The sequence below is a fragment of the Bos indicus genome, chromosome 24 (genome assembly GCF_029378745.1).
Source record: "Bos indicus isolate NIAB-ARS_2022 breed Sahiwal x Tharparkar chromosome 24, NIAB-ARS_B.indTharparkar_mat_pri_1.0, whole genome shotgun sequence".
NCBI lineage: Eukaryota > Metazoa > Chordata > Mammalia > Artiodactyla > Bovidae > Bos > Bos indicus.
In genome coordinates, this window is record NC_091783.1 from 7,431,934 (window position 1) to 7,445,300 (window position 13,367).

Below are 13,367 nucleotides of genomic sequence, written 5' to 3' on the forward strand. Positions count from 1 at the left end.
TTTTTAATTCAGTTCAGTTCAGTCGCTCAGTCATGTCCAACTCTTTGCGACCCCATGGACTGCAGCATGTCAGGCTTCCCTGTTCATCACCAACTCCTGGGGCTTGCTCAAACTCATGTCCCTTGAGTCGGTGATGCCATCCAACCATCTCATCCTCTATTGTCCCCTCCTCCTCCTGCCTTCAATTTTTCCCAGCATCAGGGTCTTTTCAAATGAGTCAGATCTTCACATCAGGCGGCCAAAGTACTGGAGTTTCAGCTTCAGCATCAGTCCTTCCAATGAATATTCAGGACTGATTCCCTTTAGGATGGACTTGTTGGATCTCCTTGCACTCCAAGGGACTCTAAAGAGTCTCCTCCAACACCACAGTTCAAAAGCATCAATTCTTCTGCACTCAGCTTTCTTTATAGTCCAAACATCACATCCATACCTGACTACTGGAAAAACCTTAGCTTTGACCAGACGGACCTTTGTTGGCAAAGTAATGTCTCTGCTTTTTAATATGCTGTGTAGTTGGTCATAACTTTTCTTCCAAGGAGTAAGCGTCTTTGATTAATTATTTTTAATTAAGATACTTCAAATTTTTTAAGTGTTTTAGTTTAGGCAATATTTATTAAAGTTAAAATATAGAAAAATCAGAAGTGAAATTCAAATAACCTCCTCTCTGTTCCTCATTTTAATAAGATGACTTTATTCTAAGAGGATTTTCACTTTTCTTTGATCTCTATCAAAACTCAACATAAACTGACTGATGTCGGTAGACTTACAAGGTTCATAAATGGTAGCTGGAGAAAATTAACAAAAGAATTTCTGACTAGCGGAGGGAATCTCTCAGAGTGAGCAGAAACTTTTCAGTCAATGAAGTTCATCTGCCACTAATGGGTCAATAATTGTGTGCACTTAGTCATTTCAGTCATGTCCGACTCTTTGTGACCCCATGGACTGTAGCCCTCCAGGCTCCACTGTCTGTGGGATTCTCCAGGCAAGAATACTGGAGTGGGTTGCCATTTCTTTCTCCAGGGGATCTTCCTGACCCTAGGATCAAACCCATGTCTCTTATGTCTCCTCCATTGGCAGACGGGTTCTTCACTAGTGAAATTTATTGAGTGACAGTTGCTCAGTCATGCCTGACTCTTTGTAATCCCATGGACTGTAGCCTGCCACGCTCCTCTGTCCATGGAATTCTCCAGGCAAGATTACTGGTGTGGGTTGCCATTTCCTTCTCCATTGAAACCTATTAGAGGCTGTTTATTTTTAATTATAATACAAGGCACTGAAAAGATTTCAAATGTTTTCACATAATTTTCCAAGAAATGGTCAACACCGGTATACTGTCCCACATCTATGCCTTCTAGATACTTTATTATGTGATGGGGATGAGTTATCCAGGTAATCTCACTATTCTACAAAATAAATAAATAAATCTAATCATGCCTACAGTAGGTAATACTACTTGATTACCTCATAAAATAGAATGTGAAAGATCTACATTTAAATGTGCTTAATTAAAAGTGATCATATTTAACACACAGCTAACATCCTTATGGCAGAAAGTGAAGAGGAACTCAAAAGCCTCTTGATGAAAGTGAAAGTGGAGAGTGAAAAAGTTGGCTTAAAGCTCAACATTCAGAAAATGAAGATCATGGCATCCGGTCCCATCACTTCATGGGAAATAGATGGGGAAACAGTGGGAACAGTGTCAGACTTTATTTTGGGGGGCTCCAAAATCACTGCAGATGGTGACTGCAGCCATGAAATTAAGACGCTTACTCCTTGGAAGGAAAGTTATGACCAACCTAGATAGCATATTCAAAAGCAGAGACATTACTTTGCCAACAAAGGTTTGTCTAGTCAAGGCTATGGTTTTTCCAGTGGTCATGTATGGATGTGAGAGTTGGACTGTGAAGAAGGCTGAGTGCCGAAGAATTGATGCTTTTGAACTGTGGTGTTGGAGAAGACTCTTGAGAGTCCCTTGGACTGCAAGGAGATCCAACCAGTCCATTCTGAAGGAGATCAGCCCTGGGATTTCTTTGGAAGGAATGATGCTAAAGCTGAAACTCCAGTACTTTGGCCACCTCATGCGAAGAGTTGACTCATTGGAAAAGACTCTGATGCTGGGAGGGATTGGGGGCAGGAGGAGAAGGGGACGACAGAGGATGAGATAGCTGGATGGCATCACTGACTCGATGGACGTGAGTTTGAGTGGACTCCGGGAGCTGGTGATGGACAGACAGGGAGGCCTGGCATGCTGCGATTCATGGGGTCACAAAGAGTCGGACACGACTGAGTGACTGAACTGAACTGATTCATGGGAAAGTGCTCACATTTTTATACATATTGAACTATTTTGATTTCATTAGCACATTTTTTGGTTCATTAACATAGTGAAACATTAGGTACCACCTTCCCCTCTGTAAGCAAGAAGAGGCAGGTCCTATTGGAACAGACTCCTGTCTTCCCATCGTGGAGTAGCCATGCGACCCCACTGGACGCATCTGAGAATTTTATTATTCTGGCCACAGAGATTGGTTCAAGAAGGAATATATGATCCAGTTTAAGCAATGTGGAGTCTTGGCTAGCATGTCTCTGCTGTACCTGAGAGGAAAGAAACACCTTTTCTCCACTGATTACAAAACTACAACAATGTGTCTCGAGGGCTACCAGCAATCAAGCCCCTCATCACATGGAAAGCTTGAGAACAGAGCTGACAGCCAGAGACGACAGGCGAAATGAAAAGGTCAGGATGGCATGGAATCCCTGGTTCAAGTTCTGGGAGCGAGCCACCCACCAAACCATGAAGTTATCATCTATGGTTTGGGGGAGTAAAGGCATTGCCTATTTAAAGATGGAATAAACCATCTTCAGTTCCTTGATAATCATCTCTCGCAAGATTACATTAGGTCTTACTGAACCCTACCTTTCTAAGACAACTCATCTCACTTATAATTACTTTTGCAGTTTGGACACATAATAGAAGCTCAAGAAATACTTTCGGAATCAATGAGTGAACCAATGACTAAAGGAATTCATTAGCAGTGAAACATGAAAAGTGTGAAGGTGTTAGTTGCTCAGTCGTGTCCAACTCTTTGCGACCCTGTAGACTGTAGCCCACCAGGCTCCTCTGTCCACAGAATTCTCCAGGCAAGAATAGTGGGGTGGGTAGCCATTCCCTTCTCCAGGGGATCTTCCTGACCCAGGGATAGAAGCTGCATCTCCTGCATTCTAGGCAGGTTCTTTACCTCTAAGCCACTGGGGAGCCCATAAAGCAGGTATAAATTGTTATTTCCCAGAAATGTGGAGGGGAATGTCCCTTAGATTGATCACAGCATTTATCATATGAACAGGTGGTACATTTTTCTACCCATTTAAGTGCAAGCAGAGAAGCTAAAGACAGGGTTTAAGTATAGCTAGAACTTCTTCTGTAAGGAAGTTCTTGCTCAGGGTGTGGAAAGAGAATTGGCTGAGCACGGGTAAAGGAAATGAAAAAGGCGGACAACCATGGCTACTAGTACAATAGGGCAATCTCATTATTCATTAGCAAAAAAAAATCAGAATTAACGCTTTTCCTTATGCACCAAACATGTGGAGAAGTCCTCCCAAGAGTTCAACTTCACTGAATCTTGTTCCTATGTTAGTATATTAGTTAAAAGAAAACTTGATGAGGCCATACAAAGGACAGCAGTGGTCACCTCCCCCAGTAATAGAAGATAAAGTCCCCCAGATACACCACCAGCCAGGCCTCTGTCAGAGTTTTTCTGCCATGGCTTAGACAAGAGTATTTTTTGTTTAAGCGACAGAGTAATCCCCTAGAGAAGATAGTAGGTCATTCATTTACTTATGCTACAGTTCTTTCCCAGACAATCACAGATAGAAATGCTCCAAATAATAGAAAGCCTGAAAAAAGGAAGGAAGTATATCCTACTGGCTTCGAACATAGATTTTTGGAGCCAGACTGTGTGACTTTAAAACTGGTGTTTTTGTGGTTTGGTTTTTTTTTTTTTGGTATGTGTGTGTGGCTATGGGAAGGTTCACCTCTGTGCTTCACTTTCATTTTTGATAACCCTCAGGTGTCTGCCTTGCATAGGGCTTAGGAAATGCGAAATAAACGTTAAGCATTAGAAGTATTAGGTATTAGAAGTATGACTTAGCAGACATGACTTAGCGACTGAACAACACTGAAGCCCAATTCATTTGCTATTATAATTGAGAAATGGTGTAAAATCCAGCTCTCGTTTCATCCACTGATTCCATTAACTGCATTCCGGGAGAACTCCAATTTTTTTTTTTTTTTTTTTTTTTGCAGAGTAATGGATTCTTCTGTCTTTAAAGACATATCAATGCATGTATTGATTTTCTAGGCAAGTGTCACACCCCATAGTCACAGTTAGGCTTGTAATTCTCAGTCAGTGCCAAATGGGGCTAACAATTTGCCAGCCACAAGAAAAAAGGTGCGAAAGACTACAGTGAGACATGGGCTGCAGTAAAGCCCATTTAGGTGAGCAGGAGGCTTCACAGTACACTTCTCAGCGGAGAGGACCAGAGACTCTGCGTCCTGAAGCTGTTAGACGTGCACTGGAGACAGAGGGCGGATTATTTACACAGAGGAGAGGTTCTCTTTAATGAGACTCTAGGATGGAATCCCATATACTTAAAAGAACATTTTATGGGCTTCCCAGGTGGCACCAGTGGTAAAGAAAAAGAAACTGCCTGCCAGTGCAGGGGATGCAAGAGACAAAGCAAGGAGACGCAAGCCAATGGCAGGAGAAGCAAGGGTTCGATCTCTGGGTCGGGAAGAGCCTCTGGAGTGGGAAATGGCCACCCACTCCAGTATCCTTGCCTGGAAAATTCTATGGACAGAGGAGCTTAGCAAGCTACAGTCCATAGGGTTGCAGAGTCGGACACGACTGAGCACACACACACACACGACTTATGACCTAAGGTGTTATCAAAATCTAGTGTGTATTAGACTTCCATAGGGTTGCAGAGAGCTGGACACGACTGAAGCGACTTAACACACACACATACATTAGACTTACAGAACAGAGACCAGAAAAGGCTAGCTTCCTAAAAGAATCTGTGCTTCCTAAAAACTTCCTTGGTGTGAAATCCATGGCTCGTGATCGGAGTCTCTTTCCAGCTTGAGATGTACCCTTATTTGCAAGCCAGTTACCAAGGACGGCATTTGACAGCCCCAAATGACCTCTACGCAAAGGCAACTGGCCCTGTTCATAAACCCTGTAAAAATATTGATAATCCCTGCTCTGGTCAGCCTCTCCTGAGCTTTTACAATCTGAAGGAGCCTCTCCTAAGAGGAGACTCCTCTAACTCTTTTGGAAGAGGTGGGAGGCTACCTGGTATGAAGTAGGCAAAATGCAATTCAAAACAAAACTCCAGGAGTCTAATGACTACAAAATTCAGCTGTGCTCAGATACAGATTTAATGGAGATGCCGCTGCTACTGGGCTCTGTCAGTGTCAGGCTCTGGTGCTATCAGGAGGCCCTGGATTCAGGGGAGGTAGCTTGGGGAAGGGGGATGGGCAAGGCAGATGAGGCAAAAACATCCATTCATAAAACAAGTCATGCAAAAACAGCAGGAAAAACAGAAGTCAAAAAAAATTTTTTAAGATGTTACAGGTTAGGAAGCCCTTAAAACTGGAAATTGGAATACAAATACACTAAAAGAATTAAAGGATTTTTTTTTAAATGAAGTTTAAATGAAACTAAAGAGTTGAAAAAAGATTGGAGATTAAAATAGCAGACAATAAGGACTAAATTCAAGTGAAATAAAAGTTAAAATATTTTTGATTCAGAAAAGCTGAAAAGCGTAAGTAAAACCTGTAAAAAAAAAAAGAATTTAAAGATGAGGTGGCAGTGAGTACTGTCTGCGTGACCATCAAGTAGGAGGAGCTTCATCTGTATTATTTCATCTGATTGATGACTGTCATTTATCACTTTATAGATACTTCTGTCTCGGGTATTCTTTTGGAAAAGGTGTACGGATTCATTACATATTCTAATGTATTGTCTATAGATTATAAGATAAAATCAAGCATGTATCTTCTGATACTTTTTAAGTTGACCTGTCTTTATACTTAGAAATGTCTCTTAATAGTAAGCTTCCCTGGTGGCTCAGATGGTGAAGGATCTGCTTGCAATGCAAGAGACCCATGTTCTTCTATCCATGGCTCAGAAAGATCCCCTGGAGAAGGAAAGGACAACCCACTCTAGCATTTTTGCCTGGAGAATCCCATGGATAAAGGAGATTGGCAGCTACAGTCCACAGGGTCGCAGAGTCGGACGTGACTGAGCGACTCTCTCTACTGTAGTAACAGGTCTGCTGTTTGAATGAGTAAGAGTCTTTTTGGCTAGGGTGTTAAGTCTGTAAAGTCTAAACTTCTGCAGAGTCCTTGAGGCCTGACCATCTCTTTTCCTTAATTTCCCATTTCATTAGCACCACCATCAGCAAAGTCTGACACTGGAATCAATGCTGTCAATTGATACCAGTTCTAGAAAATGTTAGAACAAGACATTATTTGCATTCTATCAAAGTCAAAATTTGTGATATATTCTCAACCAGGTCATTTAAAACTTTATCTTTGTATTAGCCAGGATAAAAGACCTGTTAAAACGTAACTGAACGACAAATTTTCAAGTGAACGTTCAACCCGATGTGGTATTTTAAGAACTTCAAAACATATAAGGCAACTCAGTGGCTATTAGATATCATTGTCTATGAAAGGATTTTTAAGTAACTCCTACAGAAAAATCAGCTGATTCTATTGAATACCATGAAGTAATAAGGGGCATATTTTTTAAATGTCAAAATCCAAACATTTTTTATCATTTGGCCTAACATTCTGTTAAGAGAAGTTTTATTATTACTGTGTTCATTTTAATTAGTCTTTGTTTTGCAATGTTCTGCCAACTGGCTCCAGCCTTTGTGCTGAAGGCTTTAGGATATTAGCAACACTGGCTGTCTCCCCGTCACCATTTCACTTTTCCTGTTTTACTAAAACTTGTTGGTCCCTACCTCCAGTCTCTGCCCAGTTTATGGGACATCCAGAAATAATCTAGTTAGCCCTATACCAATTACAAGTCAAACTCTGCATCTGATTATTAAATAGACCACAAGGCAGATCTTGTGAACGAAATTTTTATTTACATGTTGTATCTAGAAGCAGATACATAAATTCTTTATACGATTAATCTCCAAAAATGTGCAAGAAATTACTATAGTTTGTTTACAAACCAAAACACGTATTAAAATCAATGGACTTTGGATAATTCATTCTGTGGTGTTCTCAGTACAAATGGAACACACCTGATTCGAAACATACAGAAAAAGTGTAAACTACAGCAATCTGGATTGCAGGTATTAATTCCATGGCACTCTGACGACTATAAAATTTCTTTAACCCAACACGTATACTTAGTACAAAATTCTATAAGAATTTTTCATCATCTCTGGAAGTAGAGCTTGGATCACTTTTCAGAAACAGCAACTACACATTTGCCATGTTATGACTGATTAATAAAAAGGATGTTTATAAAAAATCTTTACAGGATTAAAAAAGTATTAAACCGAATTTGTGATCACTAGCGTACCAATCTTTGTTTTAGAATTTTAAAGTTACTTATGGAACTGGCAAGTGTTCCTTATTAGAGTTTTCAACGTAACTGTCTATTGCTGGTAGTGTGATTTCAAATTAAGACTTCACATTGGATGAAAAGCCATGAAGATTTAAAACGGATTATTTTGAATCATTCATAAAGCAAATCTCTCTCATATACAATGGGAACTGTACAATGATCAAAATTGGCATTTCTGAAAGCATTGTTAAGAAAGAGATTCGGACTGGTAGCACTAGCAGGGACACTGAATATAACCTACTGAAGATGTCAGTAACTTTTATCCTGTTTTAGTAATACTGGCTCAGAAATTATCCTGTATATTGTACTTGGGTTATATTTCCTATATTCCAATGGTTTAGCCTTTTGGCATGATTTCTTTTAACAGCAAGATGGTTGCCCTGTGTAGCTGGTTTCCTTAAAAACTATTTTAAATTCTATGATCGTTTCCTGTGACATTTTTTGACCTTCTAAAATTTTCAGATTATTGCACCAAAATGGGGCACAGTTTTCCTTAGAGAAAGGAGACTTTTTCAAGTACTTTCTATGCTTTCTTATTATTTGTAAAAAATAAAAATAAAAAAAAGCACAATAGTGTCCTAGGAAGCCTGGAAATAGCTTCTGGCTTCCATCATGTTTCTGGGATGAGATATTTGATAAAAAGCAACTCTGATTCATTTCATACGGCAGAAGGATACAGCTTTCCTGTGTTCTTTCTCTTGCCTTGAGCTCAGATTTTCAGAAGCAAACATTGAAGAAATCACTTACAAGCAGCATCCATGTCATCTAAGCCACCATTCAGCAGAATCCAGAAATTCACCCAAATGCTACCTGCACAAAAACTACAGGATGAAGACTTCTCTTTTTCTCCTTTCCATTTTTAACCAGACCGTTTTACTAGCCTATAAAGCCAATTGTTCACATTATGTTGTGCTGCCTCGGCCAAATGGTTCCCTAAACAAAAGCAAAAAACATTGTGATATTCCTCTCTGTTTGTAAATGATTTCTTTGCAAACACTTTTATTTTTATTGATACACTATCAGACCCTAGAAATCTGAAACTGGATTAGAATAGGGCATTTTACTTAAAGGAATTTTATATTATGAACATACAGAAGCACACTACGAATTGGCTTTCTGAATTAGAACAGTATCAAGACTTGCCCTCCATAAAAACACAAAATACAATTTTCAAGACATTTATATGGAAATCAGAATGATCTTAACTTGAAACCAAATGGCTCAATCTTAAAAACATGGTTATCATGAAGAAGGTGTGGGGAACAGGCTATGCCCACATAAGACAGGGTTCAGGGCAGTCCAAAGACCTCTGTGCACCACGGTCTCACAAAGAGTACATGTCAATGCTTCTAGAAACACGGAGAAGCCATCTCAACACTTATTATTAACACACAGTGACTCTGTGACAATACCTGCCATCTAATATAGATGCACAGGGACTTTTAACTCACCCTAGATATATTTTAAATTGTTTAAAAATAAATAGTTTTGCAAAAAAATAGTTTAAATGTCTTGCATTAATTTGATAACAAGTTTACAACTCTGTAATAGTTCTTAATCCAAATAGCTTATAATGAACACTTAAATTATATTATTACAGTATACTCCATATTCAATCTTATTAGGTGAAAACATATCAGAAAATGAAAGAGGAGTCTTTGCAACAAGGTACAATCAAACATTCCACCAAAATTAAGTACCTTTTCCCCTTTAAGTCAAATACCATAACACAGGTATTAATACACTGGGCCTTTTCTTGGTAATTCTCAGCTGACTCTAAAAAAAAAAAAAAAAACAAAAAAAAATGGGGATACTGATATGTCTGGATGACAAAGCTATTAAATTTGACCTAAGACCTTTACTCTGTTTGTTTTTTTTAATGAGGATAAGAGATAGGAAAAGGAAGAAATGTCTTAAATTACATGTTTCATTGGAAGGGGAAACATTTCCTTTAAAGTTATGTAGCTAGAAACATCTTCTGGATGGAACAATTTCAAAACACTAAAGAATCTGCAGTGAATAAGCACTGCATTTCAAAATAACTAAAAAGTATTGGATATAACATACTACCCTCACCCCGCAAAGGACTGAATCAAAAGAGATGAAAAAATTAGTGATGCTAATTTACTTAAGACTTGGCTAAATAAAAAATAGAAACCCTATGGATAAATGGCAGTATATATGGTAGGCAAATGCACACACCTGATTCGGTATTAACACTTCTGTTACACGGTGCGCCACAATTTCCACAATTTTTAAACTAAAGTCACTGGGATTTTTTGGTTTTGTTGCTTTTTTTTGGTGGGGGAAGGAAGTGTTAAATCTAGCACGTTTTAATGGTGAATACATAAAAGAAAAATATAAACCTAACTTTAAAACATTTTCTTTCTATTCAGATCAATTTAAAACTCTATATAGACTTTAATGTTGCAAGAGGATCTAGTCCATTTATGAAAAGCATTTCTACATCAAGTTCACCCAAGAAAATGTTGTCTAAGCTAAAGAAATTACAGATAAAACATTTTACCAGAGCAAAGTATAGATAACAAACAATTGCTTATCACAGGAAACTAAGGTCATCTAATAATTTCTTTAATAGTTCTAGTTCCATAGGTCTTTATACGTTATGCCAATTTGTACCAGAGTTTAATGACAGAAGAGGCAACGATTTTTAAATTGGTGGTATACATTTCTTTACAACTTTTTAATGTAAGGCCATTTATTAAAAACAGACAAACCACAAGATGAAAATGAAGGCAACAGAAAAATCCAGCTTCTCAGAACCAAAAGACAGCACAACCTCAAACATAATTTAGAAACAAATGTGGCAGAAAGATATGTCGCAGACCTGCCTTCCATTACCCAAGGTTATGTCAGTTCACAATTGTAAATAAACCTTTGTAGAGCATGAAATTAAAAATCATTTTCAGTGTCGGTGTAAACTCTTGTGATTAATCACATAGCTATGCTGACTCAACACTATCTTTGAAGATGGGCCATTGAAAGAGAGACATAACAGGTTCATTCTGCAAGTTTCATTCAACTTTACTCAGGATTGGATACACATGAAATGTGCTTTTAATGCATAAAATCACAGTGGATAGCAGCAAAGGACTGGGGGTGGGTGGTAAGGAGAATCTGATCATTCACATTGTGATTATTCTGCGCGCTGATGGAAGAGACTTCACACCTCCTCAAACCTCCAGACTTCCCTTTTGTAAAGAACGAAAATGAACCCAAGACACCTCGCGGACGGTTCCCCACCCCTAAATGGACTGGACACTCTTTTACACATAAAACTGAAATAAAGAATATGGCAGCAAAAGATTCTGATGGCGATGAAGAGTCTGTAAACTGTATCTCAGTCTCTCTCTCTCACTCCCAAAGTGCACGATGCCGGGCTGCGGTCCTGTCAGTAGTGCTTCTCCTGTAGGTAATCCTTCATTTTGTTGGGCAGGGGCAGCTTCTGGATCAGGTCTATCCGGGTGTACTGGCGGATGACGAAGCGGCACAGGTACTGCAGCGAGCGCACCTGCATGAAGCGCGACACCGGGTTGGTGAGCCGCACCGGGTAGGTGGCGGAGCCCGGCAGGCGCGAGCGCGAGTAGCAGAAGGCGCCGTTCTCCGAGTCCCTGATGGAGTGCTCGATTAGGTCCACGATGGACGTGTGCCCCTCTACGTCCGGCTGCTCGTAGAAGCTGAACCGGCCGTTCGAGTGCTCGATCCGGGTGTGCAGGGTCTTGCCGTGCGAGCGGAAGCTCAGGCTGAGCAGGTAGCGGTCGTCCGAGCTGTCCCGCACCAGGAAGGAGCCGTCGGGCACGTTGGCCAGCTTGCCCTCTGCCTCCCAGCGCGTGATGGGCCCCCAGTACCAGCCCTGCTTGGCCAGCTTCTTGAGCTCCTCCGTCAGGCTGGTCACCGCCAGGGGGCCGCTGCTCTGCACCGAGTCGTACACCCTGGCCACCCCGGGAGCTGAGGTGGGGTCAAAATTCAAGTGGCAGCGCACGCTGTCGGCCGCGTGGGCATCCGGGCCGGCCAGCCCGGTGAAGGTCCTTTGGCTCGGATCGGTCTGCAGCGGAGGTAGCAGCGGGGAGAGGGGGGGCCCGTCGTCAGGGCCCGCCCGAGGGCTCGGCAGCACCCCCGCCGCGGGGCCCGCCAGCAGGCCGCCCACCGGCGGGTCGCCGAAGAGCTCGGGCGCTGGGCGCCCGGCGTCCTCGTCGCGGCGGGCGGGGCAGGGGCCCCCGGCGGCCGGGGGCGGCGGGACGGCCGAGACCTCCATCGGGGAGGAGCCGTCCAAAGGCACGGTGTACGGGAGGTAGTCCTGAGGCAGCAGGCCCAGGACCACAGGCACGTGCTCGCCCAGACGCAGGCGCAGGTCCCCAGCCACAGGCGCCGGGCTCCCGGGCACGGCGGGTGGCTCCGGGCACGGGCAGGCGGGCTCGGCCGCCGGGCGGAGCTCACCGAAGTCCTTGCGCACGCCGTTGAGAGCCGGGCCCGTGCCGGGCGAGTGCACCAGCGCCTTGACCCGCACCTCCATCCGGATGCACGTCTCCTCCGAGGCGGTGGGCCGCAGCGGCCAGGGCGTGGGGCTGTAGTGGTGGCTGCGCAGTGACGTGGAGCGCATGGGCCGCGGCGCCCGCGCGTCCTTGAACACCAGCGGCGCCGACGACGACGAGAAGGTGTCCTCATCCGCCGCGCCCCCCGCCGCCGCGCCCCCCTTGCCCTTGGCCTTCTGCTTGGCGCTCAGCCGCCTCTTCAGCGTGCCCATGAGGCTCTCGCTCTTGGCCCGGTTCTTGCCGCCGCCCTTTTCGTCCTCGCCGTGCAGCTCGCAGCCGGCCATCTCCTTCCCGTAGCAGCTCCCGAACAAGGACTCCTCTTTGCCAAAGTCGCCGGCTAGTGCTGGCTGTTGTACGACCATGAATTCTGCGTCTTCTTTGCTCTTACTCAAATTGAAAGATTTCCGGAAGGTCTTAAGGCTGATCTTCTTCATTCTGACGAGCTACCTGATCTGAGGGGCTCAATTTCTCTCGGGGAGATTATCCGCGAACATCTGGGCAGGCTGCAGGCGAGGCTGCATCCATGCGTTTTCCCAGCTTCATTACCCCTCTAGAGTCACTGTCTAAAAAAAAAAAAAAAAAAATTTTAAAAGGTCACATTAAATAAGGTCTCCACAACAAGTCTTAGTTTTAATTCTTCAGCTTCTGAACAAGGATGCCTAAGTATAAGAAGGCAAGCTCCATTTGGACAGATTTTTTTTCCCCATTTCACGCAGCACAGTAGAACACTGCCTATTTGACCAACATGTGATAGTGCTTCAGGAACAAACCCTAATCCTTTTCTCCCTGCACCTCGCTTTGATTTAACCCTAATTATGGTCCACGTGCCTGTCCTTCCTGAGTCAGTCGCCCTTTTCACAACGACCCACACCGTCCCAGCCACCAGCCTGTGTCCTGCAGACATCCAACACTCAGCAAACAAGGCACCACATCCATAACAAGCCCAACCGATTCTTCAACAACCTAGGTGTATTTTTAAATCTTTAAACAGCTGTAAAAATGAATTAAAGGAAGCCCATAATCTGTGACAAGTTATCTGGGGAAAGCCTAGACATGCCCTCCATGGCCACGAGTCTACTGAGAACAGGGTCTGTCCACCTGCATGATCCCAGAGCCCCGCCAGCCCAGACCTCCCAAGACAGGCACTTTCACCTGCAGGGGACAC

General features: G+C 42.9%; 1 protein-coding gene across 6 annotated transcripts in view; it reads right to left on the reverse strand.

Moving 5' to 3' along the window:
- Window positions 1–7,136: 7,136 nt before the first annotated feature.
- Window positions 7,137–13,367, reverse strand: part of SOCS6 (suppressor of cytokine signaling 6) — a 35,752-nt gene continuing 29,521 nt past the window's right edge. For all 6 annotated transcript variants that reach the window (XM_070778667.1, XM_070778668.1, XM_070778670.1 and 3 more), the window contains one exon: window positions 7,137–12,765. In XM_070778667.1, coding sequence (XP_070634768.1) covers window positions 11,062–12,636 — 1,575 coding nt within the window. In that variant the 5' untranslated portion in view covers window positions 12,637–12,765 and the 3' untranslated portion in view covers window positions 7,137–11,061. The remainder of the gene's footprint in view (window positions 12,766–13,367) is intronic.